The sequence below is a fragment of the Myotis nattereri genome, assembly GCF_964212035.1.
Source record: "Myotis nattereri genome assembly, chromosome: 1".
Classification (NCBI taxonomy): Eukaryota; Metazoa; Chordata; class Mammalia; order Chiroptera; family Vespertilionidae; genus Myotis; species Myotis nattereri.
This window is the reverse complement of record NC_138075.1, coordinates 173,978,001-174,004,040: the sequence shown is the minus strand read 5'-3', so window position 1 is coordinate 174,004,040 and position 26,040 is coordinate 173,978,001. Positions and strand designations below refer to the sequence as shown.

The 26,040-nt window shown below is 36.0% G+C and overlaps 1 protein-coding gene across 1 annotated transcript in view; it reads left to right on the top strand.

The window, feature by feature from the left end:
• PTPN13 (protein tyrosine phosphatase non-receptor type 13) overlaps window positions 1-26,040 on the top strand; it is a 205,838-nt gene that overhangs the window by 134,909 nt on the left and 44,889 nt on the right. Inside the window, exons 18-31 of the mRNA XM_081109984.1 lie at window positions 1,638-2,055; window positions 2,195-2,292; window positions 3,811-3,867; window positions 12,037-12,126; window positions 12,779-12,886; window positions 13,057-13,188; window positions 16,258-16,721; window positions 17,756-17,887; window positions 19,928-20,021; window positions 20,626-20,711; window positions 21,669-21,831; window positions 23,383-23,597; window positions 23,700-23,798; window positions 25,385-25,749. Coding sequence (XP_080966110.1) covers window positions 1,638-2,055; window positions 2,195-2,292; window positions 3,811-3,867; window positions 12,037-12,126; window positions 12,779-12,886; window positions 13,057-13,188; window positions 16,258-16,721; window positions 17,756-17,887; window positions 19,928-20,021; window positions 20,626-20,711; window positions 21,669-21,831; window positions 23,383-23,597; window positions 23,700-23,798; window positions 25,385-25,749 — 2,521 coding nt within the window. The remainder of the gene's footprint in view (window positions 1-1,637; window positions 2,056-2,194; window positions 2,293-3,810; window positions 3,868-12,036; window positions 12,127-12,778; window positions 12,887-13,056; window positions 13,189-16,257; window positions 16,722-17,755; window positions 17,888-19,927; window positions 20,022-20,625; window positions 20,712-21,668; window positions 21,832-23,382; window positions 23,598-23,699; window positions 23,799-25,384; window positions 25,750-26,040) is intronic.

The window sequence follows — 26,040 nt, the reverse complement described above, 5'->3', positions numbered from 1 at the left end:
TTTGTTCTACATTTGCCTTAAGGGTGACGAATGTATTGAATGTAAAGGTATTTCCTGGAATTAAATCTGTGTAAGATCAGTTTTTCATCTTTATTAAAGAAAATAGAAATGTTGTCTGCTCTAATAAAAATTGTATTTTAGGCTAAAGATCATTGTGGGAATTTTTAAATGAAAGTCTTTTTTTAAAAATTATTATCCTGCTTTTAACTTGGTGTCCACTTCTACTTCAGAGAAAGAACATTGAATTTTTCTGAGGACAGTGAGACATATTTATTTAAACTTCATCCTGATGCATGAATATTACAAACCTTTGGTATTTTCCTATCTATTTATACCTGAGATAAAGTATTCATTATTAATCTTCCTAGGAATTAGAAAATAATAAAACAATCTAAAGATCTAAGTCAGCAACAGTTGACATTTTATTTTATTTTTTGTGTGTGTGTGACATTTTTAAAAGGAAGTTTTATAGCTGTTTTACATAAGTAGTCGAGCTATATTCCTTAGAGCTGCAACACAGGGTTGGTACTTTACATGGGAGTGGCAAATGGAGTGCCTTGTGATGTGGATTACTAGTGCATGAACAACTGAATCATTTCAAATTCTGTGCTTCTGGTCCTTTATTGACATGGAAGGACTTTTATGCAAAAATTCTGTGATGCAGTGCTTTTGTTAATAACCTCAAATGTTTAAATGCTTCCATGACATTAGTTTCCAAAATAGAATAGCCAAGCACTTGTTATAAGGTGTCTCTAAATTTAGCCTCTAAAAGACGATTTTGGATGTACTGGTATATTTAGAAGTGAAAGGAATTTAAGCATGAAGAGAACCCCAGCTCCTTGATCATGTAAATTAACGGAAACCATGAGAGAAGAACACAACTAATATTTGATTCTCCCACAGCTCCTGTGCCACATTTAAATCATGAAAAGCCAACAAGATTGGATGGTGGGATTGGCATAGTAATGAAATAACAAAAGAAATGATTTACCATTAAGGCCTTTTGTGGCAACAGTTTTATTGAGATATAATTCACATACCATGCAATTTACCCATTTAAAGGGTACAATTCAATGGTTTTTAGTATAGCCACAGGGCTGTGCAACTATCACCACAATCTGCCTGAAGCTTTTCAAAATATAATAATTAAGAACTTTTTCTCTGGGCAAAACTCCTCTGCTCAGCTTCCTTTTTGGCATGATCTCACCATGTTGGCCTATCCAGGTGTCACCTCTCTCTCCCCATCCTTGGTTTTCGCAGACACACTACTAGGGTTGAAAATTTCTCTGTCAAATGTCATTCTCATTTCTAACTGAAACCGATAATTGGGAACTTGGGGTCAGTAAGCCTGAAGCCCAAACATTATTGGATCCAAGGGAATCGTTAGATGAAGTAGGAAATGCTAACCAGGCCCTGAATGGGAGAAAGCTGCAAGGATGGAGAGATGATGGTATGAAAACCAAGACCTTCCAACCTCCTCTTTAAAATCCTGGATTGCCACACTTTGAAAGCTTTCTACTTATGCTGGCAGTCAAGACAATTAAAAACTGCATGCTGTATTTTGTTTATTAAAATAACTCTTCTCATAAAGGTACTGCAGTGTTTCCATCGTGTAAAGCAATCCTATTTCCTTGTAGAGAGAGCTTCGTTTAGGAGCCTGAATCTCCAAGCGGAGTCCGTTAGAGGATTTAACTTGGGACGAGCAATCAGCACTGGCAGTCTGGCCAGCAGCACCCTGAACAAACTTGCCGTTCGACCTCTGTCAGTTCAAGCGGAGATTCTGAAGAGGCTCTCCTGCTCAGAGCTGTCGCTTTACCAGCCATTGCAAAAAAGTTCAAAGGAGAAGAGCGGCAAAGCTTCGTGTGAGGAAAAGCCTAGAGAGATGAGCAAATCATACCACGATCTCAGTCAGGCCTCTCTCTCTCCTCATCGGAAAAATGTCATTGTTAACATGGAATCCCCTTCACAAACCATTGTGGAGTTGGTAGGAAAACCGTTTCACCAGATGGCAAGATCTGATACAGAATCTTTGGCAGAAGTCACAAAACTTAATAAGTAAGATCATAATTAACTAACCCGAACTACATATTTGTAAATTCTACATTTCATACATTTGTTTTTGTTTTATAATTTTCACCTTTTTTTTTTTTTTTACATTGACACTTCCTCCTCCTACCTTCCTTTTCCTCTTTAGTTCAAAGTCTGTTGCAAGTTTAAATAGAAGTCCTGAAAGGAGGAAACATGAATCAGACTCCTCATCTTTTGAAGACCCTGGTCAAGCATATGTTATAGGTCAGCATAAACAAGCTTACCTTCTTTTCCCCCGTACCTGGTGCTCATAGTAAAGTGAATGAGATCATGTAATTTACCAAAGAATTTTTTTTGGTTCTATGTCCCAATTACCAAAACTGTTTGGAATATAAACTTTTTAGGCTACTTAAAATGCACCAAGTGAAAGAGAATTGATTTAACAACTGATTCTTAGCTTCCTCTTGGTGGCAATTAAAAGCCATTACCATCTTACCAAGAGAACCAGACAGCAAACCCTTGGCTTTGGTTGTCCTTTCTTCGGGTTTTCCTCACACACCTTTGAGAGTAGACTCCACTAATGCTGGTTTTTTTTGGTTTTTTTTTTGAAGGAAGGTTTATTTAAGGTACTTTCAGAATAGCATGAAAGGAATTGTCTCTAAAAACAGACTGGATGGGTTGGTAGGTAGAAATTCCTAGTTGATTTAAGTTTTTCAAATTCTCCCAACTAAGTGGGGCCTATTAATATAAGTAGAGAAGTTGTGTGTTTATAAACACACAATACCTTATATAAGGTAATACTTTCAGGTTTCCTGTTGCTTTATGCATCTTAAAAGGGACATGCATAGAATTGATCTTTGAGAAGAATAGCTATTTAAGCACAGAGGTCCAAAAGATTCCTCAAAATAGGAAACAGCTGGGGAGATAAAAGGAAAACAAGAATAACCATCTTCTGCTGTTGTTCACCAAATAATACTAGTTATCTCTCCCTTAGACCAAAGTTTGATCAATTATACAAAGTTAGAAACTAGTATTTTCTCATCCTGTAGTTGGTTTGGGGATATGTGAAGTAAATGAAGTCAAAAAAGAACTCTACACTATAGTTGATAAATATGTATGGAAAGCAACATTACTTTATTAATACAGGCTTCCAAACTTTCAGTGATTATACTATCATCAATTTTAATTGAATTGGTGGGAAAAAAAACTTTAAACATATAAAAAACAAAGTCATCTTATATATTAAAAATAGCCCAGAAAATACTTTTCAAAGTACATTCACTATAATGGGATCTCTTATAGAGTCTAAGCTATTGATCTACATAGAAGAAATCCATCACATATCAGATGTAGAATAGTAAAATATTCCATAGACAAATACAGATAAAATAAAACTCATCCATGAAAGAAAATTTATTTCTGCATTTTTTAATTAAGGTTATCCATTCTTATTGAATATTGGATTTTCTTTTAACATTTGAACACATGTTTTTAAAAATCATTTCAGTTTCATCACTTCATATTTGGCATATTAAAATGTCATTGTCATAAACAATTCATTTGTTTTTAAGTTTATTCTGCAAAACAAATTGATATGCTTAACTTGGACATTAAAAATAGAAAATAAGCCTATTGTGGGAAGACATATTTTTCTGAGTATAAATAAAAGAAAATGCTACCTTAATGTTTTATTGCTTTCTATGCATTTATCAGAAGAAATTACTTCTATATCTAATATCTGATCATTTTATAAACTGTCTAATAATTTAATTTATACCGCAGGAATGACTTTGCATAGTTCTGGAAATTCTTCATCCCAAGTTCCCTTAAAAGAAAATGGTAGGTTTACACAATGTTTTTCCCCTCCTTTTCATCATATCTTTTCTCTTGTACCTGATGAGCTGGTCTTAGACCTAATAACAAAGCGTCTCTGAATCCGTGCCAAGGATTTTAGGCCTTATACTGGAGTCAAAGGAGAACGTATTTGCAGCACCTAGTGATGTGGTGGGACCTGTCATCTAGGCTAATGTTGGTGAACTAGACAAACAACAGATTAAAGATATGGACACTAATTGGGAAGCTAAGATAATTCGGGTGAGAGATAATTTTGATTAACGAGTTTTAATTGAGGCAGTTGTTTTAAAGAGATCTTGAGCTGAATTTCTAAGTAAAAGGATTTATTCAGATAGATTGTTGAGGATAAGCATTCCAGACCAAGGCCGTAATATGGTCAGAGATATGGAGATAGGTGAAAAGATAACAGGTTCAGGAACTTGCATGAATCTCTGCATGGAGGTATGCGAGAACAGGATTAAAGCTTAGAACTAAGTAGGGACTAGCTTTGAGTCTTAGCCTAAATATTATGGGAAGAATTTGAAGACTTAAAATGTTGAAATTTAGAGTTTAGAAGTCTAAGAAACAAAGTTACAGGAAGAAACTTTGTGCAGTGACTTCAAAGTCAGTAGATTCACCATTTTTAGAATTTAGGTTACAAAATACTTCCATGGACATTATCTTACTTGATCTTTCTAGCATCTTTCATGGGAAGAAGGAATGTTTTACTCTGCATACACTAGTTTCTTACCCTCAAACTCTTGAAGTTGAAATAATCCGAAATCTGATGAGAAAAAAGCAAATATATTAATCGATGTTTTAATATAGTTAAACTTGATGAAGCTTTGAGGTTAGTTCTAATGTGCCTGGAAACAGACTTGAGAACCAAGAAAAAATGAAGGCATTAAGAGTAGATTGAACCATATGAAACTGCTGTTTTTGTAGGTCAAAACTCAAACACCAGAGTGCCATTATCTATAATTCTCATTCTCTCATAGAAATAGACATACTGCCCTGCCAGTGTTGCTCAGTGATTGAGCTTTGACCCAGGAACCAAGAAATACACATACCAGGTCTTTGAGAGAAGAAAATTTTCCTTGGAAGTAAAATTGTGTCATAGTGTAAAAATACACACAAATATCTTAAAAACTCATGGAAAATGTAGGATTTTTTCATCTGATTATTAAAAAATATATCAATCTTGAAAAATCTGAGGGGGATATCATTAAAGAAAAAGTGAACTTATACAGGTACTTGGGCCTAAGTTACTAAGACCCTGGTATATATCTTTATGATGATCAAGTGTCTTACATGTAGTGAATTTAGAATACCTGTGTGCCTAAATAATTATTAAAATGCCTGTAATGGTGGTAATTATTGAATAACAGCTATTGAATGCTTATTGTGTCCTAAACACTTATGTTTAGCTCTCATTTAATAATAGGTGAGTGGCTAATATTATGTCGTTTTCACAAATGAGAAACCACACCATAGAGAGGCTGAATCTCACAGAAGGTCATGGAGCTTGTAAGTGCCCAGTTCATAATTTGAATGCAGGAAGTCTGTTTCCAGAGCCCCGCTCTAATCTACTCTTTCAACTGTTTCCTGTATAGTAATGCTTAATTATATTCACAGGTATTATTTCTACCAGCTAAGCTTTGTAAAGAAGCTGTATAATAATTTGTTAAAGGATAAAATCTGGAAGTGTATGTTAGCCTTCCTTCTGATGAAAAAGAATATGAGTTTACATTGGATACCACTTGAGCAGCATGTGCAGGGTAGCTTCTTTTTTAAACCTTTAGAAATGTCATCTCCCCACCTATCCCCTATAAGGAAGGGCCAATCCATCTGCCTACGGATGTGTGCCCCAGTTGCCTTGCAGGCAAGTCTATGGCTTCTTCAATTTCTCTTTGAGTCTGCCCAATTAGCCCTGAATTAATGCTCTGTTGAGAACTAAGTTTTCATGTAATAAAGTATGGCAAACATTTTTCTAAATAAGGTAACTGATAAAAAGTACTTGCCCATGAGTCAAATATATGCTCTCTTATTCTAATAAGAGAGCTGGTCAAGATTATTAGAAGAAATCTTGCTGGTCAAGATTATTAGAAGAAATTGGAAATGAGCATCAACTAATATTGAAGTATTCATAACTTAATACAAGGACCAACAAATACTACTTAATCTTTTATGACTTTTAGAGACCCTTAATGAAGGTGAACCTTGAAAAAGAAGATTAAAAAAAAGGGGGGGACATGAATCTTATAATCTCATGGAACAAATATGGAAAAGATTCCCATTTTTTTAAAAAAATATATTTTATTGATTTTTTTTTTTTTTTACAGAGAGGAAGGGAGAGGAATAGAGAGTTAGAAACATCAATGAGAGAGAAACATCGATCAGCTGCCTCCTGCACATCCCCCACTGGGGATGTGCCCACAACCAAGGTACATGCCCTTGACCAGAATCAAACCCGGGACCCTTCAGTCCGCAGGCCGACGCTCTATCCACTGAGCCAAACCGGTGCTGGCAAGATTCTCATTTTTTTATTGTAATTTCAAAAAAATAAAGGTTGCTTAACCTTTCAAACAACACACTTCTATAATATTTCTTCCTAAGAGAGTAAAAACAAAAATGTAGAACTTATCCAAGAATTATGTAAAATTGGTTTTCAATGTTTCTCATTTTATTATAATTCAGGATTATTATATAATTAAAAAGTAACTTTTAGCTAGATTTGTCACCTTCTTGTTCAAACCAAAACAAACACTCTTAACAAAAACAAAATGCAAAAAACAAAAATGTCATTGGAAAGGTTATTCTAATACAAAAGGACTTGGTACAGACAGTAAAAATAAGCCTTTTTTTCCCTAACATTAAAACTGATTTTTAAAAAAATATCTTTTTATTGATTTGAGAGAGGGAGAGAGAGATAGAAATATCGATGATGAGAGAGAGTCATTGATAGGCTGCCTCCTGCACACCCCACACTGAGAATCGAGCCTCCAACCCAGGCATTCCTGACCAGGAATCTAACTGTGACCTCCTAGTCATAGGTTGGCGCTCAACCACTCAGCCACGCCGGCTGGGCAAAACTGATTATTTTTTATGGACAATATTAAATTCAAGCAATAAAATGTTATACAAACAAAAGTAAGACTTTAAAATACACTTTGTTTAATAGGATTTTTTATTTTTATTGATTTCAGAGAGTAAGGGAGAGGGAGAGAGGGATAGAAACATTAATGATGAGAGAGAATGATTGATGGGCTGCCTCCTGCATGCCCCTACTGATATGGGAATTAACCAGAAGTAAAAAAAATAGAGTCAACTAAATTGAGGACTGAAAGGAACTTAAAAAAGTTTATTCAAATCATCTTTTCATTTTATGGATGAGTTAAACGAGTCCCCAAGATGTTATTTGGCTCCAAATACTCAGCTATTTAAATATTCTGGCACAGAAATACAGTACCAAAGTTGTCATTTTGATCCCCTTTACCTACCACTGGAGCAATTATTTTATTAGTAGTTTAACAATGAAAAATGCCTCTCTTTGTTTTTGTACAATATGGTGCTACTGACTCATTACCCCCAGGATTTCAAGTGGGTCTTTTTCCCTAAGGCGAGTGATGGATGTATCTAGAGCAGTGGTTCTCAACTTTCCTAATGCCGCAACCCTTTAATACAGTTCCTCATGTTGTGGTGACCTCCAATTTCATTGTTACAAATTGAACATAAATAAAGCATAGTGATTAATCACAAAAACAACATGTAATTATATATGTGTTTTCCAATGGTCTTAGGTGACCCCTGTGAAAGGGTCATTCGACCCCCAAAGGGGTCGCAACCCACAGGTTGAGAACCGCTGCTCTAGAGCTTACTCTACCTGTAGTCTAGTTAATCTTAGAATCAGTGGCATGAAGCTGCCCTGTAATTGACAGAGTTCTATATATATAACCAAGAAATTCGTTTTTCTTGTGGAAAAAAAAAAAGTTGACTCAGAGTGATTATACAGGGTGGAGCAAAAGTAGGTTTACAGTTGTGAGTACAGGAAATAGTTTATTTAGTATTATTATTTATTACTAGAGGCCCAGTTCACGAAATTCATGCACTGGGTGGGAGGGTGGTCTCTCAGCCCAGCCTGCGCCCTCTCACAGTCTGGGAGCCCTCAGGGGATGTCCTTAGGTGCTACTGCAGAGGCAGGAGAGGCTCCCGCCACCGCCCCTGCTCTCACCAGCCGTGAGCCCGGCTTCTGGTTGAGCGGCGCTCCCCCTGTGGGAGCACACTGACCACCAGGGGGCAACTCCTGCATTGAACGTCTGCCCCCTGGTGGTCAGTGCACATCATAGCGATCAGTCATTCCGCCGTTTGGTCAATTTGCATATAAACCTTTTATTATACAGGATTATTGTATTTTTTCCCATACAAACAACTGTAAACCTACTTTTGCCCCACCCTGTGTGGCTTTGGCCTTATTAGAAATATGATCTTACTGTGAAATTCAATTAGTTTGCTCATAGATCTATCTATCATTAGTATCTACAATTTATTCTAGTTAGCGACTATAGGTGTCCACATGAACCTTATGAGAGAAGAGAAAGGCAGCGTCTAATGCAGAGGAGGGTATACATTTTATTTCTTAATTATATATTTATTATATTAAGATCTTTTCCAGGTAAACATTATTGAGAATGAAACTGATAGTTACTGATGTGGTAATACAGCATATATTACTCAGAGAAGTGAAAATTTCAAGTTAAAGTTCTTTTTCACTTTAAAATATTTGCAGAATTTGCTGGGTTATAGAATACATTAATGGGAAAAGAAAATTATTTTAAGGATTTAAAGATAAGTACTCCTTGAATATTAGTGCTTGTTTCCTTGTAACACTTAACTCAGAAATGTCTTGGTATTTGAAATATCTAGCTACCTCACTTTCAGAGATTAATAAATTCTATTCAGTCCTCATTGAATTCTATAAATACCTTTAAATTTAATTGTCATGTATTATATACCCTCAGATACTTCATCCTCCCTCTTTTTTAAACTAGTGGAAGAATATTTGAACATCTGTTTGAATAGAATTCAAAAATAAATAAAAACTTCGTGTGTACACAGTACTATTTAGTGACATGTAGTTGCACGAACATTTTTCCTTCCTTCTGTCCTCACATTAATACGTCACTTGACGTGGAGGTAGACTGTGGATGGGGCAGGGGGACATCACTGTTAAAAAGAATAGGTTAGCACCTTGGCCGGTGTGGCTCAGTGGATAGAGCATCTGCCTGCAGACTGAAGAGTCCCGGGTTCGATTCCAGTCAAGGGCACATGCCTGGGTTGTGGGCTCCATCCCCAGTAGGAGGCGTGCAGGAGGCAGCCGACCCATGATTCCCTCTCATCATTGATGTTTCTATTTCTCTCTCCCTCTCCCTTCCTCTCTGAAATTAATAAAAATGTATTTTTTAAAAAAGTGTGGGTTAGCAAAGCTTCTCTTTCCAAAAGAATATTCAACTCCGCCCTACTCAAGTCTTCTACTCTAGCTACACTGATCTATGGCATTTCCCCAGGACTCTTTCTACCTTCTTTCCATCTCAACTGTTGCTAATGCCATCCTTGTTGCTGCATTAGTATAACCATCTCCATAATCCACTTATTAAAATCCTACCCAACTTCCTTGAAGTTTCTGTATTTCTGGCAATAAGAAGCCTCTCCTTTTTTATGGGTCTGACTCATGCCTTTGCTCTGCAGCTATTTCACTGACAGTCTCAACAAAATTTATCACTCAGGCTAGATCTTTGCCCGTCTGTCGAAGATTTGGTCTGATGCAGCTCACAGTTACTATGCTAGCGGCTTTCATATACAATCGCATTTATGTTCCCTAATTGCCTAGTGAGGGTCTTTGACAGGAAAATTGTTCAGTAAACATTTGAAGGATGAAAGAATAATTGAATAAACGAATGTTTAAATCTCACTGGTGAATCCTTGAATATAGAGAGCTTAATGTGTTGCTTCTAGTTAGGAAAGTAAATATGCAAAAATACTGCAAATTTAACGTTGTGTGTGTGTGTGTGTGTGTATGATCCAGTGTTTACCTAGGATATATCTTAACATACACATTAGCCTAATAAGTAATATAAATAACCAGTCTTGTTAGTGTATGGTTGGAAATGAAAATAAAGAAAATGGAATTATTCTTTGAATAGATATATTTGACTTCTAGCAGGTAGTCCCTAGGGACATGAAGAATATCAGCTTTATAACTGAAGGCAAAACACTGTATAGAGTAAATGGACTTTGTCTTCACGATGGTGGCAGAAGTTTACATTTACATACCTAATGTGACCCCACTTCCTTATTTATTTATTTATTTATTTATTTATTTATTTATTTTATGGGTTTTGTTCTGCTGTATTATGTATTTAATTCTAGCTGAAAATTAGAATTAATTGCCTGTTTTAGGATAAAAGCATCATGGCTGCTTAAATGATAATATTAAGCTAAGCATTAACTAACACATGCCATTGTTCCGTGATTTGGGGAGGGATTTTAATAAATTAATTAGGAATACTGAATTACTATTACTGTTATTGATTATAACTAAGTTTATAACTGGGTTTTGGTCAAAAGAGAATCAACGAAAGGGACATGTATACTACAGGAAGCTAGCAAACTTTCACTAATACTTATGTTTAAGGGACAAGGTTAATTTACTTCAGAGAGCAAATGATTGTTTTTATTGTTTTCTGACATTAAAGGAGTTTATTTCTAGATATGAAGTATCACATATACATCATTTAAGCATTAATACTTGTTGTACAATAAAGGTACGACTTGTTTTATACCACAATACAATTTTAAACTCATGGGTAATTATAATTGATGTTTAAGAAGTGTATTAGTTTGCTAGAGCTTCCATAACAAGGCCCCATAAATTAGGAGGCTTAAACAACAAATTGATTATCTCACAGTTCTGGAGGCTAGTAGTCTGAAATTGAGGTGTTAGCAACATTGATTTCTTCTGAGGTGCCTCTCCTTGACTTGTAGGTGGCAGGCAGTCTTTTCTCTCTATCTTCACATGTGTGTACATACCTGTATTCAAATTCCTTCTTATAAAGACACAAGTCATATTGGATTAGGGCCTGCCCTAAAGACTTCATTGTAACTTAATTATCTCTTTAAAAACCTATCTCCAAATATGGTCGTATTCTGAGGTACTGAGAGTTGGGGCTTCAATATATAAATTAGGGGAGAGGGGAATAGAGAGAAGGGTCACAAATCAGCTCATAATGGAGAGGAAGAGCATGAGAGTGTGGATCGTTTCAGATGGTTAGATTGCAAGTAAATGAAGTAATGTTTCTTATTGAAATGACAATTAAATGATATTTATTGATTTAATTTAGGAGATTTATGCATGATCATCCTACTTAAAAAAATAATCCAAATGGAAATAAAAAGTTAATTATAGCATTAAACTAGCATTTATCAAGTACCAACTTAGGACATTTTGCTGGGAAGTAATACTCGTTGTAATGTTGAACAAGTCATAAACTGTTATTCCTCATCCACAAAACAATGATTAAAAATCTCTTTACCTGCCTCATGCGATTATTCCACAAATAAAATAGAAATAAATATAAGTCCTTTGAGAATGTAAATGTGCTAGCCAACTCATTATTAATGAGACTTTAAAAAAGAAATTTATTTTTATTGCTATTTAACTCTAGAATTTACCGTGAATATTTTACTCATTTTTAATAAAAATGTCAACCACCTATTAGTAGGAATTTCTTAATATATTTAGGAAGTCAGTGGGATGCAAAAGAAAGACATGGAGTCAGAAAACCTGAATTTAAGAATCTGATCTTGCCAGTACTAACTGAGTAAACCTGCTCAAATTATTTAACCTCTTGAAATTTAATTAATAATTTCTAATTGAAATATGCTTATTTCACAGAGAATCATTTATAAGGAATAAATGTGACAACATACAGTTATTTTGTAAATATAAATCACTATCAAAACATAAGATGATGGCATTATATTATTTAAAATATAATTTTATAGTTACTGAGCAATCTGTAAATGAGCTTTGTTAACATTTAAATTGGAACAAGCAGACAGTCTTAATGCCTGAACGTGTTATGTTTATTTTACCTTAAAATTATGCGTTTTCAATAGATGTGCTACACAAAAGATGGAGCATAGTATCCTCACCAGAAAGGGAGATTACCTTGGTGAACCTGAAAAAAGACGCAAAGCATGGCTTAGGTAAGTCACTGTGAGATTCTTAAAGTCTGTAGCATAGCATTGGGATTGAGGCACAACCTACTTCTGATCAGACCACTGGCTGCCCACCCACAACCCCTCTCCCTACCTGCCCAGTCAGGAAATGTCAAAGATGAAATGCTTACAAGCAATTCTTCCACCAAATTTAACGGTCCCATCTCATAGGTGTTACTTGTCTATATATATAAAAGCCTAAGTGACCGTCCAACCGGTAGCTATGATATGCAATGACCACCAGGGGGCAGACGCTCAATGCACTGGCATGGAAACATGGAATAGACTACTGAATCTCAGAGGGAAAGGGGCAGGGGGGAGGGCGGAAAGAGATTAACCAAAGATCTTATATGTATACTAGAGGCCCAGTGCATGGATTCGTGCACCAGTGGGGTCCCTCAGCCTGGTCTGCAGGGATCGGGCCAATACCAGCAGTCCAACATCCCTTGAGGGGTCCCAGATTGCAAGAGGGCGCAGGCCAGGCCAAGGGATCCCATCAGTGCACGAATTCGTGCACTGGGCCTCTAGTTAATTATATAGTGACAGTCTCCACACTTCTGTGTGTCAAACAGGATAATCATCATTAGTCATAGAAAGTACCAGTATAATGAAGATCTTTTTAAAATGTGTTATTTCACAGGATTTCAAATCATTGGTGGGGAGAAGATGGGAAGACTGGATCTAGGTGTATTTATCAGTTCAGTTACTCCTGGAGGACCAGCTGACTTAGATGGATGCTTAAAGCCAGGTACTTTACATTTAGTTAATTTCTTGTGTACTTTACTGTCGGGCATGAATTTGCACAGATATCAAAAGTGGAACTTGGACAAAATAAAAATAATTGGCAGGGTGACATTTCTGATATTTAGCATGAATTTCTCTTTGTCATTGAAAATACTGGATTGTCTATTTTTACAGGAGACCGTTTGATATCTGTAAATAGTGTGAGCTTAGAGGGGGTCAGCCACCATGCTGCAATTGAAATTTTGCAAAATGCACCTGAAGATGTGACACTTGTTATCTCTCAGCCAAAAGAAAAGATATCCAAAGGTAATATAAACGTCTCCTGACTGTGTTCTGTTTCATTTTTACAAGAACTTCAGTAGCTTGGCCCAATAAATCAGAATTCAGCTTCTTATTTCCTTTCTGGAAATTTTAACAGTATAGTTCTGATTATTTTGATTTTATGGATCAGTTGAACTTTTTGATTGATTACTTCAAAGATTTTCTATCTCATTCCTCCTTAATAATACAGTTGACCCTTGAATGACCCAAGATTAGGGGTGCCGACAACATGCACAGTTTAAAATCCTTGCCTAACTTTCAACTCTCCAAAACTTAAGTTGTCTCCCCATAGGGGATTGGTTCCAGACCTCCCCCCCCCCCCCGCCCACCACAAAGTATACCAAAATTTGTGGATACTCAAGTCTTCTTTATAATATGGCATTGTCAGCCTTCCACATCTGCAGACTCCCAACCACAGATCGAATGGTACAGGTATTTATTTAAAAAAAAATTTGTGGATACTGTATTATTCAAGGGTCATCTGTATCTGAATAAAAAATGGATTTGTTGGGTAAAATTGATGTCACTTAAGTAAATTCTCCTAAATACTTGGTGTGTTCTATCACTTAGGCCAAATCAGAAATGAAATTCTTTGTCATTGCCTATGTAATAGAAAACAAAAACAGATAGAAATATAATATCTATGAATTCCTGTTCTGAACCAGTTTATAAAAAGGAAAAGAAAACATACTAGAAATTTAAAAACAAGACCATATCATTTTGTTTCAACCCCTTCCATTAGCATGTTATGGGAGAAAACCCATATGACGAAGATCAGGTGACTTATATTTGAGCTATGCCTGAGCCAGTTATTAGGTGTATGACTTACGTCCTCTTGAGCCACCATTGTTTTTTTCTTTAAAAAGGAAACTATCTCAGGCCTGCCTTGTCTGCCTGGCACAGAGTTATCATGCAGCCAAGGGGTAGGGCAGTGTTCATAGAAGGTGCACATACTACAGGGCAGTCCAGTAGCCTTGTATATATTATAGATAAATTTTTTAAAAAATAGTGATACACATACATACACACACACACTACTTTTAAACAAAAATACATTTACTTTTGTATACTCTGAATATCAGTCTGTAACTTGTTCACTCAATATATTCTGGACATCCATGAATGTCCAGAATCCTTTAAAAAAAACAAAACTGTTCTTATTGATTTCAAGAAAAGGAAGGGAGAGGGAAAGATAGAACCATCAATGATGCAATAGTATCATTAATCCACTACCTCCCACAGGCCCCCTACTGGGGATTGAGCCCAGAACCTGGGCATGTGCCCTGACCAGAAATCAAGCCATGACCTCCTGGTTCATAGATCGACATTCAAGCACTGGCCAGGCTATATACCTTTTTAATGTGGCATTATATTTTATATTCATGGGCATGTCAAAATTTATTTGTTTATTTTGTTGTGCATCCAGGTTAGCTAGAATTCTACTACATATGTCGCTGCAACAAATACATTTGTTTGCACACCACTGAAAATGTACTTATTTCTAGAGGTTAGATACCTAGAAGTAGATTAAGGAGTATGCAAATTTAAATTTTTGACAAATGCTACCAATTTGCTCAAGTTTTATCAATTTACAGTCAACCAACTAGATATAACAGTGCTCTTCACACCATTAGTGGTATAAGAAATTATCAGTCCCATTTTTGTTAGGCAAATAGGTAGAAACTGCATATCCCTGATCAACAATGAGAACGTCTTTTCATATAGTTATTAGTTACTAGAGGCCCAGTGCACAAAATTCGTGCCTGCACCCTCTCACAATCCAGGACCCCTCGAGGGATGTCTGACTGCCACAGGGATCGGGCCTAAACTGGCAGTCGGACATCCGTCCACCAATCTGGGACTACTGGCTCCTAACCGCTCACCTGCCTGATTGCCCCTAACCACTCGCCTGCCTGCCTGATCGACCCTATCCACCTCTGCCTCGGTCCCCTCCACCGCAACTTCGTCCAGAAGGATGTCCGGAATGATTTCTGGAAGGTTGTTCAGCTCTCCGGTCTAATTAGCATATTACACTTTTATTATTATAGATGAGGATTTTACTCCTAATTTCCAGTCTACATTATCATACCCTTGTATCATAGGAGTTCTAAACTCCTTTTTTTTAATTAAAAAATTGTTTTAATCTTCACCTGAGGATATGTTTGTTTATTTTTAATTGATTTTAGGGAGAGAGGAGGGAAAAGGAGAGAGAGAGAAAGAGAGAGAGAGAGACAGACAGACAGACATTATTTGGTTGCCTCCCATACATGCCCCTACCAGGATTCAAACTTGCGACTCTTTAGTAGTACATGGGACTACGCTCCAATCAACTGAGCCACACCAGCCAGGGCTAAACTTTTTCTTATTGACTTTTAGAAACACTTTGTGTATTAATGGTATTAACTCTTTGATTATTTTGTGTTACTATTCCAAATATTTTCTCTCCAGCTGCTCATTACTCTCCAGTTTTCTTTGGCTTTGCTTACTACATAAAACTTTTAGTGTCTTATAAATTTGCATCTGTATTTTTTTTTTTTTTTTTTACAAATGGCTCATGTGGTTTGTGTCTTACTTAGCAAGCTTTCTTAAGTGGATTTTGATAAAGTCTATATATAAAATTTGGGGAGTTGCCTTTCTTGAGAACCACTTGGAATAATTGGTAGGACAATATTATAAACAAATATATAAATAATCATTAAACAAAGAACAAGGATCTTTAGAGACCCAAATTATCTCTAGTTAGGGAATCAAGAAAGCCTTCACAGATTACTTGAAATAGGCCTTAGATAATGGAAATGAGGAGTTAAGATGAAGGGGTTTCACATTTCCATAGAAGCTGCTTCAAGAATAACCAAAGGGATGAGCAAAGGAAACAGAAAGCATCTACTACATTTGTTGGGTTCTTGTCATGGTTTCAGGCCCTGGATCAGGTGTGATGTATGTGTTTTCCTGTGTAAAATCCTCCCAACAATCGTCAGGAACGTTGTGCATGTGTGTAAGCCCAGGCATGTGTGTGTCACTAACCTGTTATTTTCATTGGATTTTGACGTTTAGTGCCTTCTACTCCTGTGCACATTGCCAATGGCATGAAAAATTACATGAAGAAACCTTCCTATATGCAAGGCAGCACTATAGATTCTTCTGAGGATCACCGCTGGCCACGTGGTACCCTGAGGCACATCTCAGAGAGCTCTTTCGGGCTGTCTGGAGGGCTGCGGGAAGGAAGCCTGAGTTCTCAAGATTCTAGGACTGAGAGTGCCAGCTTGTCCCAGAGCCAGGTCAATGGCTTCTTTGCCAGCCATGTAGGTGACCGGACCTGGCAGGAGTCACAGCACGGCAGCCCTTCCCCATCTGTGATATCCAGAGCCACTCAGAAGAAGAGGACTTCTACTGACAGTAACCAAAGCAAAGCTAAAAAACCAGGCATCTCTGATGCAACAGATTACTCCGATCGTGGAGACTCAGACATGGATGAAGCCACTTACTCCGGCAGTCAGGATCATCAAACGCCAAAAAAGGCATAGTTTAATTTGAATCTTTGTTTTTTGTTTTTAATTTAACAAAACAAACAACAGCAAATAAATTACAGAGTAGAATATTCTACTATAAACTACTTACATTATTCTAGAAAGGAGAAATAATTTATATAGTATGCTACTAACTGCTACTGCATTTGATGCTAACTTTCAGAGAAATTAGCAGCTTTAAATACTAACTCTAAAATGGCTATTATTCTGGGAACTTGTTACCTGATAAGCCAAAGAAATTAATAATCAGATGATGATTATTTTCTACAAGTTGTTCATCTCTTGCATACTTCATGTTGTAAGAGAATTTAATATCTGAAAAGTATTGTTCCTAAGTAGTTCATGGAACGGCCAGTTGACTTATTTTTGATAACCAAATCCTTCTGAAGTTTGGATGGATGAACAACAATATAGAAAATTGCCCATTTCCTAGAAATGATATAAATTTAAGCACACTTTCACAAGCAAATTCAGGAAAGAACTTTAAGCCCCCTTTTTTTTAACAGAAAAATCAACATTTCTCATAAGGGGGTTATGCCTTTATAACTGGGGCTCAGCTGCTGTGCCTATGTTTATATTGGATTTGTAAACATAAGCAAAGTAAACATGAAGCCTACTCATCTTAAAACTCTAAGTTAAAAGCTACTGCTTACTATATATTGATTTTTTTTTTTTAAGGAAATGAGCATACTTTCCAAATTTGGGAGTCTAAAAAGCATTGGACAAGGGTTATATAAAAGCCAGGTCTGCAGTGGGTTCGTGCTTCCTTCCCTCTGCCATATCAAGCTGTTTGACCTGAAGCAAACCCTTTAATCTCTAGACCTCAATTTCCTCAACCATAAAATATGAAGGCATTGGATTAGATGATCTCAAAGATCTCTTCTAACCCTCATGATCTTTGAATCCGCTCTATTCCTTAATATCTGTTTTTTCTTAATTTACCCAAATAACACATATTGAATCTTCCAATAGTAATTCATTTTGAGTCTAACAAGAAATCCTTTTGTTTGTTTTTCTTTGTTAAGGAATCTTCCTCCTCAATGAATACATCCAACAAAATGAATTTTAAAACTTTTCCTTCAGCACCTCCTAAACCTGGAGATATCTTTGAGGTTGAACTGGCTAAAAATGATAACAGCTTGGGGATAAGTGTCACGGTACTGTTTGACAAGGTTTTCAAATGTTTTCTCTTCTCCATTTCCAGCAGCCTATTGTATTTCAGTTAATTAAGTGAATTATTTTGCTTCAAAAAGGAAACTTGTCAAATACTTCCAAATTTAAAAATTGAACCACATTTTAAAACTTTTTTAAAAACTTGAGCATACTGCCCTACCTAGCTGGTATGGATCAGTGGATAGAGCATCGACCTGCGGACTAAAGGGTCCCAGGTTTGATTCCAGTCAAGGGCACATGCCCAGATTGCAGGCTCGATCCCTAGTGGGGGCTGTGCAGGAGGCAGCCAACCAATGATTCTCTCTCATCCTTGATGTTTCTATCTCTCCCTCTTCCTTCCTCTCTGACATTAATAAAAATATATTAAAAAATAAAATAAAAACTTGAGCGTACTAATCACTTTTTCCTGTGATTAGTACTACATTTTCCGCATAGATTTCATACTTGCTACATTTTTTGCATAGATTTCATATTTGCTTAATTTGACATGATTTAACAAATATTTGATAGTTTCTGCTTGAACATGAAATAATACTTTTAACCTACATCATAAGTAATATAAGCCTAATGTATATGCCCTTTTTCTGCATAATACATCTTAAGTTGTAAACATGATTAGTATTTTAAAATTACAGGTTCCCAAGGAATATATGTACTTTTAAAGTAGTTAAAATGTGAGCATAGGTTACTTGCTAAAATTACTTTAGAATTCTATTAATGAATGTACTGTACCCTAAATGGTAACATTATCATTTATGGTATTTGAAGGATATTAGTAATAAAAAGTGATTTAGAAATGTCATAGAAATAGCACTATCCTATCTAATAAAGCAGTGACATGCAAATTGACCATCACCAGTCCAACACACAAGATGGCCACCCCCATGTGGTCAAAGATGGCTGCCCCCATGTGACCATAAGATGGCCTACAGGGGAGTGCAGTTGTGGGCGATCAGGGCAGCAGGGGAGGCCAGCAGAGGAGGGCAGTTGGGGCAACCAGGCCAGCAGGGGAGGGCAGTTGGGGGCAACCAGGCCAGCAGGGGAGGGCAGTTAGGGGCAACCAGGCCAGCAGGGGAGGACAGTTAGGGGCAACCGGGCCAGCAGGGGAGGGCAGTTGGGGGTGACCAAGCTGGCAGGGAAGGGCAGTTGGAGGCTATCGGGCTGGCAGGGGAGCAGTCAGGCGTCAATCAGGTTGGCAGGGGAGTGGTTAAGGGGTGATCAGGCTGGCAGGCAGAAGCGGTTAGGGGCTACCAGGCAGGCAGGCAGGCAGGCAAGTGGTTGGGAGCCAGCAGTCCTGGATTGTGAGAGGGATCCCAGATTGGAGAGGGTGCAGGCTGGGCTGAGGGACACCCTTCCCTCCCCCCCAGTGCACAAATTTCATGCATCAGGCCTCTAGTTAATATATAATATATCAAAATCAAAAAGACCGATTTCTCTTGCATTTTTAAAAATATTATAGCTCTTTCCCTTTTGACCTTAACTTTAGAATTTTATCTTCCTATTATTGTGAAGGGAAATAAAAGCTGTATATCCATATGAGAATGAAAAATCTATTCATTACCTCTCATCTCCACTATAACCAAATTTCTCTACCAAAATCTTTCAAAATGAAAAAAAAAAATTTTCCTTTGACTCATGAGATTTGCTTTCAGAATAGCAAACATGATCAGAAGTATATTATTCCATATACTATTTTTTCTGACAACTAAGTTCTCACACTAATTTTACTTTCTGCTTGCTCATAATGCATGGTATAGACTTACAGAGGAAGAGTAATTTTTCATATAGTCAAGATCTGGCATGTTGTTATTTTCTGAATAAAGAGTTTTCCTACAAAGTAACTGCTTTAAGATTTGGAAAACTTAGCTAGAAATGTTTTGGGGTATTGAACTAATTGCATGTGCTGACATGCTGCAGCTGCTTTCGCTGATAAATTGAATGCTTTCTGGGTCTCAGATTTGAAAAATGGAGTGTGAACTTTTTTGTATTACAAAATGTTATTTTATTTGTCTTTTTCCACATAGGGAGGTGTGAATACCAGTGTCAGACATGGTGGCATTTATGTGAAAGCTGTTCTTCCCAAGGGAGCAGCAGAGTTCGATGGTAGAATTCACAAAGGTAGACTGTTTGTGTGTATGGGAATTATATAGAGGGTTATCACTTCAACATATAAATTAGAAAGTTGATATAGACCTTCAGATTATTCCTAATATAAAATAAGAACATAATACAATTATTTTAGGACTTGAGTATTAAAAAACTCCTTGATGTCATTCCCAAAACTCTCCTTTTTCACCTTATTCTCTAGTATCAGAAAATATTTTGGTGATAATTTAGTTCATGTTTTGCACTTCCTAAGAAAGAAACTACCAGAGGATGGCAACAGGATAGTGACCTTGTAAAAACAGTGACATCTACATTTCTAATCAGAACTAACTTGTTTAGTTCCCTCCAAAGCTCTACATTTGTAGTTTAATTTATCTCATACCATGATTTAAATCACTTTTACGATATATACAATATTGTATTCTAAAATGTACCTAAGATGAGCCATAGAATTAGAAAAGAAATTAAATACACATTAAAGAAACTGTGACAGTTTTGTCCAGAATTTGTCTGAGTCTCTCCTGAACAAGTTAATACGAAACAAGATCACATGGTATTAAAGAGCATGATTATATTTTATGATTTGCTTTTTTCAAAATGACTGCCTGATTTATAGGTGATCGTGTCCTAGCTGTTAATGGAGTTAGTCTGGAAGGAGCCACCCATAAGCAAGCTGTGGAAACACTGAGAAATACCGGACAGGTAATAGATCATTATACCAAATTTATAAGATACCATAGAAGAACATAATAATGTGTGAATAATATCAATTTCATTGAAATCTCTAAATTTATTAATCAAGAAACCAAGCCTGATTTATATAAACATCCTAATATTTTTTTCTACCAATTAAGAAGCAGGTATTAAAAAAAAGAAGCAAGTTTTATGACAAGAGGTTTTAGTTTTTTTACTGAAGAAACTGGCTTTCTGTATCACATTTAGCCCTAATATTACCAGAGATCTGACAGAAGCAATGGTGGAGATTACATTTTTTAAATTTTCATCAGCACCTACAAATATTTACTGATTTTCACTTCTAGTCATTCTTTATCCTCAAGGCTAAATTTATTTTGTTGAAATACATTTTAAGTCAGGGAGTTCAGCAAATTATTTACAATGGTCTTTATATTATAGTACAGTGGTGATTTTATTCTAGTACCACAATTTTCTATCATATGTTTGTTATTTTATTTTTTTCTTAATCCTCACCCAAGGATATGTTTTCATTGATTTTTAGGGAGAGAGTGAGGGAAGCATCAATGTGAGAGAGAAACATAGAAGGGTTGCCTCCCAGGTGTCCTCCAACTGCAGATCAAACGTAAGCCTAGGTATGTATTCTGACCAGGAATTGAGCCTGAAACCTGTTGATACACCGAACAACACTTCAGCCAACTGATCTATCTGGCCAGGGCATATTTGTTATTTTATAATAGACTTTTTTTTCTTTTTAATCATTTATTGTTTTATACAGAAAATATTAAAAACTTAATTTTGAAATTTTTAAATCCCTTGCTTTTGTTCCATTTTTTTCTCTCCCTGTACTTTAGTAGACCAGTTATTTACTTGAAATATATACCATCAGTTATACAAAAATCCTGAAAATTGATCTCCTTTCTTATAATTATTTTTCATTAATGAAGTGCTTTTTCATTTTTTCAGTTGGTTCATCTGTTGGTAGAAAAGGGACAGTCTCCAGCATCCAAAGAACATGCCCCTGTAACCCCACAGTGCAACCTTTCAGATCTGGATGGTCAAGGTCAAGTCCCAGAAAAAATGGTGAAGAAAATGACTCCTCTCAAAGACTACAGCTTTGTCACTGAAGGTCAGGCCTTAGGACACTGTCATCTCAGCTTTCACGTATTCAAAATTTGAGTTTTGCATGTTGGATACAATTCATGCCTGAGTCTCTTTAATTATTCTTGTCAAATGTGAATAATCTGATGTAGCACTACACTGAATTTTTTTTTAAGGACATATTTGCTGCTTTTAGAGTCTGAAAGACTTTGGATGATGAAGTCATGCTTGAAACAGATTATGGTCCTATAATAGTGCTCATATCTGTAAGTGGAAAAAACATAAAAATGTAGAAATAATACCTGAAAATGGCTTTAACCCTTTACATTTTCTATATTTCCATTTAATTTTATGGACTTGTCAAGCTAAACCTGAGTAGAAATTTACCTAATAGATCCCAGAAACTGATCTATCCTACAAACTTTGACAGCCCTTGGACATACCACTAATTAGTAGCAAAATAAGAAAATTAAAAATGATGTAGTGTTGAACTTTTTGCTAAATGTGTTCATGATACAGAAGTTCCCTTTATTCTCAGATTCTATTTATCTTCCTTTTAAGGGGCATAAAAGGAAAAATGTCCTTTACTTTATGAAGGACGGTGGTGGTATAAAGTCCTTATTTGTCTTTTATTTTAAATTCTTATTTGATTGCACAAATGTTAGCAACTCTAAATTAGTCCCAAAGGTAAGGAGAAAATACAACCCAGCATATATTTTTCCTGATTATGAAAGTAAAATTAGTATACCCACTTAATCTCACTGTCCTATATTCTTTATTTCTTCCATCATTTTTTAAAATATGTTTTTTACTCTTTTCTGCTTATTTAAGAAAAAAATTTGTTGATGATGAGAATTTTCTCATAATGTCATTGCAATTTACTGGGTTATGTTATACTGTACAGACTCATTAGAATATCATCTTTCCCATGCCTTCTCTAACATTTGTTTTGCTCTTACTTTTCTCTCCCATTGCATACCTGGCTTTTTGTTATTCTTCTCCTCTCTTGGATTTTTTTTCTTCTTTTTCTGTTATTCTACAGTCTTTTAAAACACGAGGGATTAAGCATAATTTCATTTTCAGAACCCTTATTTCAAAATCCTCTTTTCTGTTCAAGCAGTTAGTTCATGCAGCTTAGTTCATTACATTTAGTTTCCTGATTTATAGTGTGAAATAGGATTTGCTTATAGAATAAGAGTACAGTGAGTACATATAAAGTTGTAAATATGGTGGGGAAATGGGCTTTTTAAAATGTGTCTAGCCAAAACCGGTTTGGCTCAGTGGATAGAGCGTCGGCCTGCGGACTGAAAGGTCCCAGGTTCGATTCCGGTCAGGGGCATGTACCTGGGTTGCGGGCATATCCCCAGTGGGGGATGTGCAGGAGGCAGCTGATTGATGTTTCTCTCTCATCGATGTTTCTAACTATCTCTCTCCCTTCCTCTCTGTAAAAAAATCAATAAAATATATTAAAAAAATAAAAATAAATAAAAAATAAAATGTGTCTAAAAGTATTTATGTTTGTATGTTTGTATGTATACATAACATGTAAGAATTTTTTTAATTTTTTTTTTTTCTGCAGAGAATACATTTGAGGTAAAATTGTTTAAAAATAGCTCAGGCCTAGGATTCAGTTTTTCTCGAGAAGATAATCTTATACCTGAGCAAATGAATACCAGCATAGTAAGGGTTAAAAAGCTCTTCCCTGGACAACCAGCAGCGGAAAGTGGAAAAATTGATGTGGGGGATGTTATCTTGAAAGTGAATGGAGCCTCACTGAAAGGACTGTCTCAGCAGGTGAGCCCCACGCATGTGGCATGTGGAGATAGATTGGCCTTTCAGAATGATCAGTGATGGTGGTTTAACTACAGCTTCCCTTGTCGTTTATGGCACCCCCAGGAAGTTATATCTGCTCTCAGAGGAACATCTCCAGAAGTATCCTTGCTTCTCTGCAGACCTCCACCTGGTGTGCTACCAGACATTGATCCTGCTCTTTTGGTAAGACCTGCAAAAAGTAATTTATGTTTTTGTAGAATACCAATTGAGTGATTAATTCAGCTGTAGTGATTTCATATAGCATGATCTCCGGGGTTTTATTCCAGTTGCTTCGGCTAAGAGTATTATCTTATATATGTCACTTAACCTCTGAGTGCATCCTATATTTGCAATATAAAGTAATTCAATTCACTTTCTCTTCTTTCCCTTCCAATTCTAAAATTCTAGCTTCAAGGATTTTAGGAATTTGTTTTCTAAGCATAAATCGAAAAAGACATAAAATAATGGTTACAAAAACCTTTTTTTTTATTTCTTCATTGGACCAAATGGGGAAACATAATTTTCATTCTAAGTTAGATTAGATAAAAATGAGAATTATTTAAGGTATTTTGCTTTTTTAAAACATATTTTAAAATATTTTTTTTTTGTTTTTTTTTATGTCAAGGAATATCTAAAGGATCCAAAATCTATTTTGGAGTTAGTTATAAATTGCATACTGATAGATAAGACAGCCTTGGAAGAAAGACAACCTTTGTCCTATGTACTTAAAATAGTGTTCTGCCCTGGCTGGGTGGCTCAGTTAGTTGTTGTCTGTATATCAAAAAGATTATGGGTTCTATTCTAGTCAGGACACATACCTAGGTTGCAGTTTTAATCCCTGGTCAGGGTGCATACAGGAAGCAAGCAAACTATATTTCTCTCTCACACTGATGTTTCTCTCTCTCTTTCTCCCTTCCTCTCTCTCTAAAATTAATAAATATCCTCAAATGAGGATTTTAAAAAAGTAGTGTTCCATAAACAGTGAACATGACCCCTGGGAGAAAAGGCAGGAGAAACTTGTAACCTTTATATCAGAAATAAAAGTGTGAGAAGGCTATTAATAGGAAAGTAATATTTCTATAGGGCATGTTATAAATAGCATTTTAAGAGACTACATTAAAAAGAGAGAGAGAGAGAAACTACATTGATTTGGGTCAGCAGTTAGGAACTGGTGGAACTCTCTTGATGAGTATATAAATTGATACAATCTTTCTGGAAAGCAATCTGGAAATATTTAACAAGGCCTTTAAAAACATCCTATGTGCTGATTATAAAAAATTCTATTTTAATTATATAGAAACTTATAAGGAAGGAATTAGAAACTTGGGTGAAAATCTACATACAAAGAAGTTCCCCCTAGATTTCTATTAATAGTGTAAAGCTAGAAACCAGCTCTGTATCCAATAAAAGGAGAATTCTGAAATAAATTAAAAGGTATAGCCATCTGTAGGATTATTATACAGTTTTATATGGTTGTTTTCAAAGTATATTTAAGGACCTCAGAAAGTACTCATAAAAACCTAAATTTTGAAAGTAGGATACAAAGCAGAATATATACTATAACTCTAATTCTGATTTAAAATATGTCATAAAATATTAACAGTTATTTTTATATATGATTTTTTCTCTAATGAGTATAATTACTTTATAAAAAATAATAGAATATTTTAATAGAAAGTGCTGTTATTGAGTGTGTTCAGTTTCTATCAAGTGTTCTAAAATTACTATAAGTTGTCACATTCAGGTCTCTTTAAATGTGTCCATTACAGACCCCACTGCATTCTCCAGCACAAGTACTTCCAAACAACAGTAAAGAGCCCTCTCAGCCAGCATGTGTGGGGCCAGGCACCAGCTCAGATGAAAATGAAATGTCTGACAAAAGCAAGAAAGAGTGCACATCCTCATCCAGGAAAGACAGTGACAGTGACAGCAGTGGGAGCGGAGAAGAAGACTCAGTGAAAGCTCCAGCAAAAGTTCCAAATATGAGCTGGAGTTCAGCTTTTCAACAGACTCTAAGCAACATGCTACCACTGGCACACAATCAACACGAGGCAACCAAGAGTCAAGAAGATACCATTTGTACCATGTTTTACTATCCTCAGAAAATATCCAACAAACCAGGACTCGAGCACAGGTATTGCCAATATTGTAATGCTTATCACTCAACACAACTAACTGTTAGTAACAGGAGAGCAATCTCCATTTCTCTTAGAATGAAATGTGCCTGTAAGTGAATTTCACAGTGATTAAATAGATGATGACTCTATTGGCTATTTAACTATTGTGGCTGACAGTTTTAGTTAGCAAATCTGTAAGCTCTCTAGCCATTCCACCTGAGCCCTACTGCTCTCTCAAGCATATTTACTAAAAATTGGGAAAGTTGTTTGTATTTCACCATCATTCCGATTATTTGACAGAAAGAGAA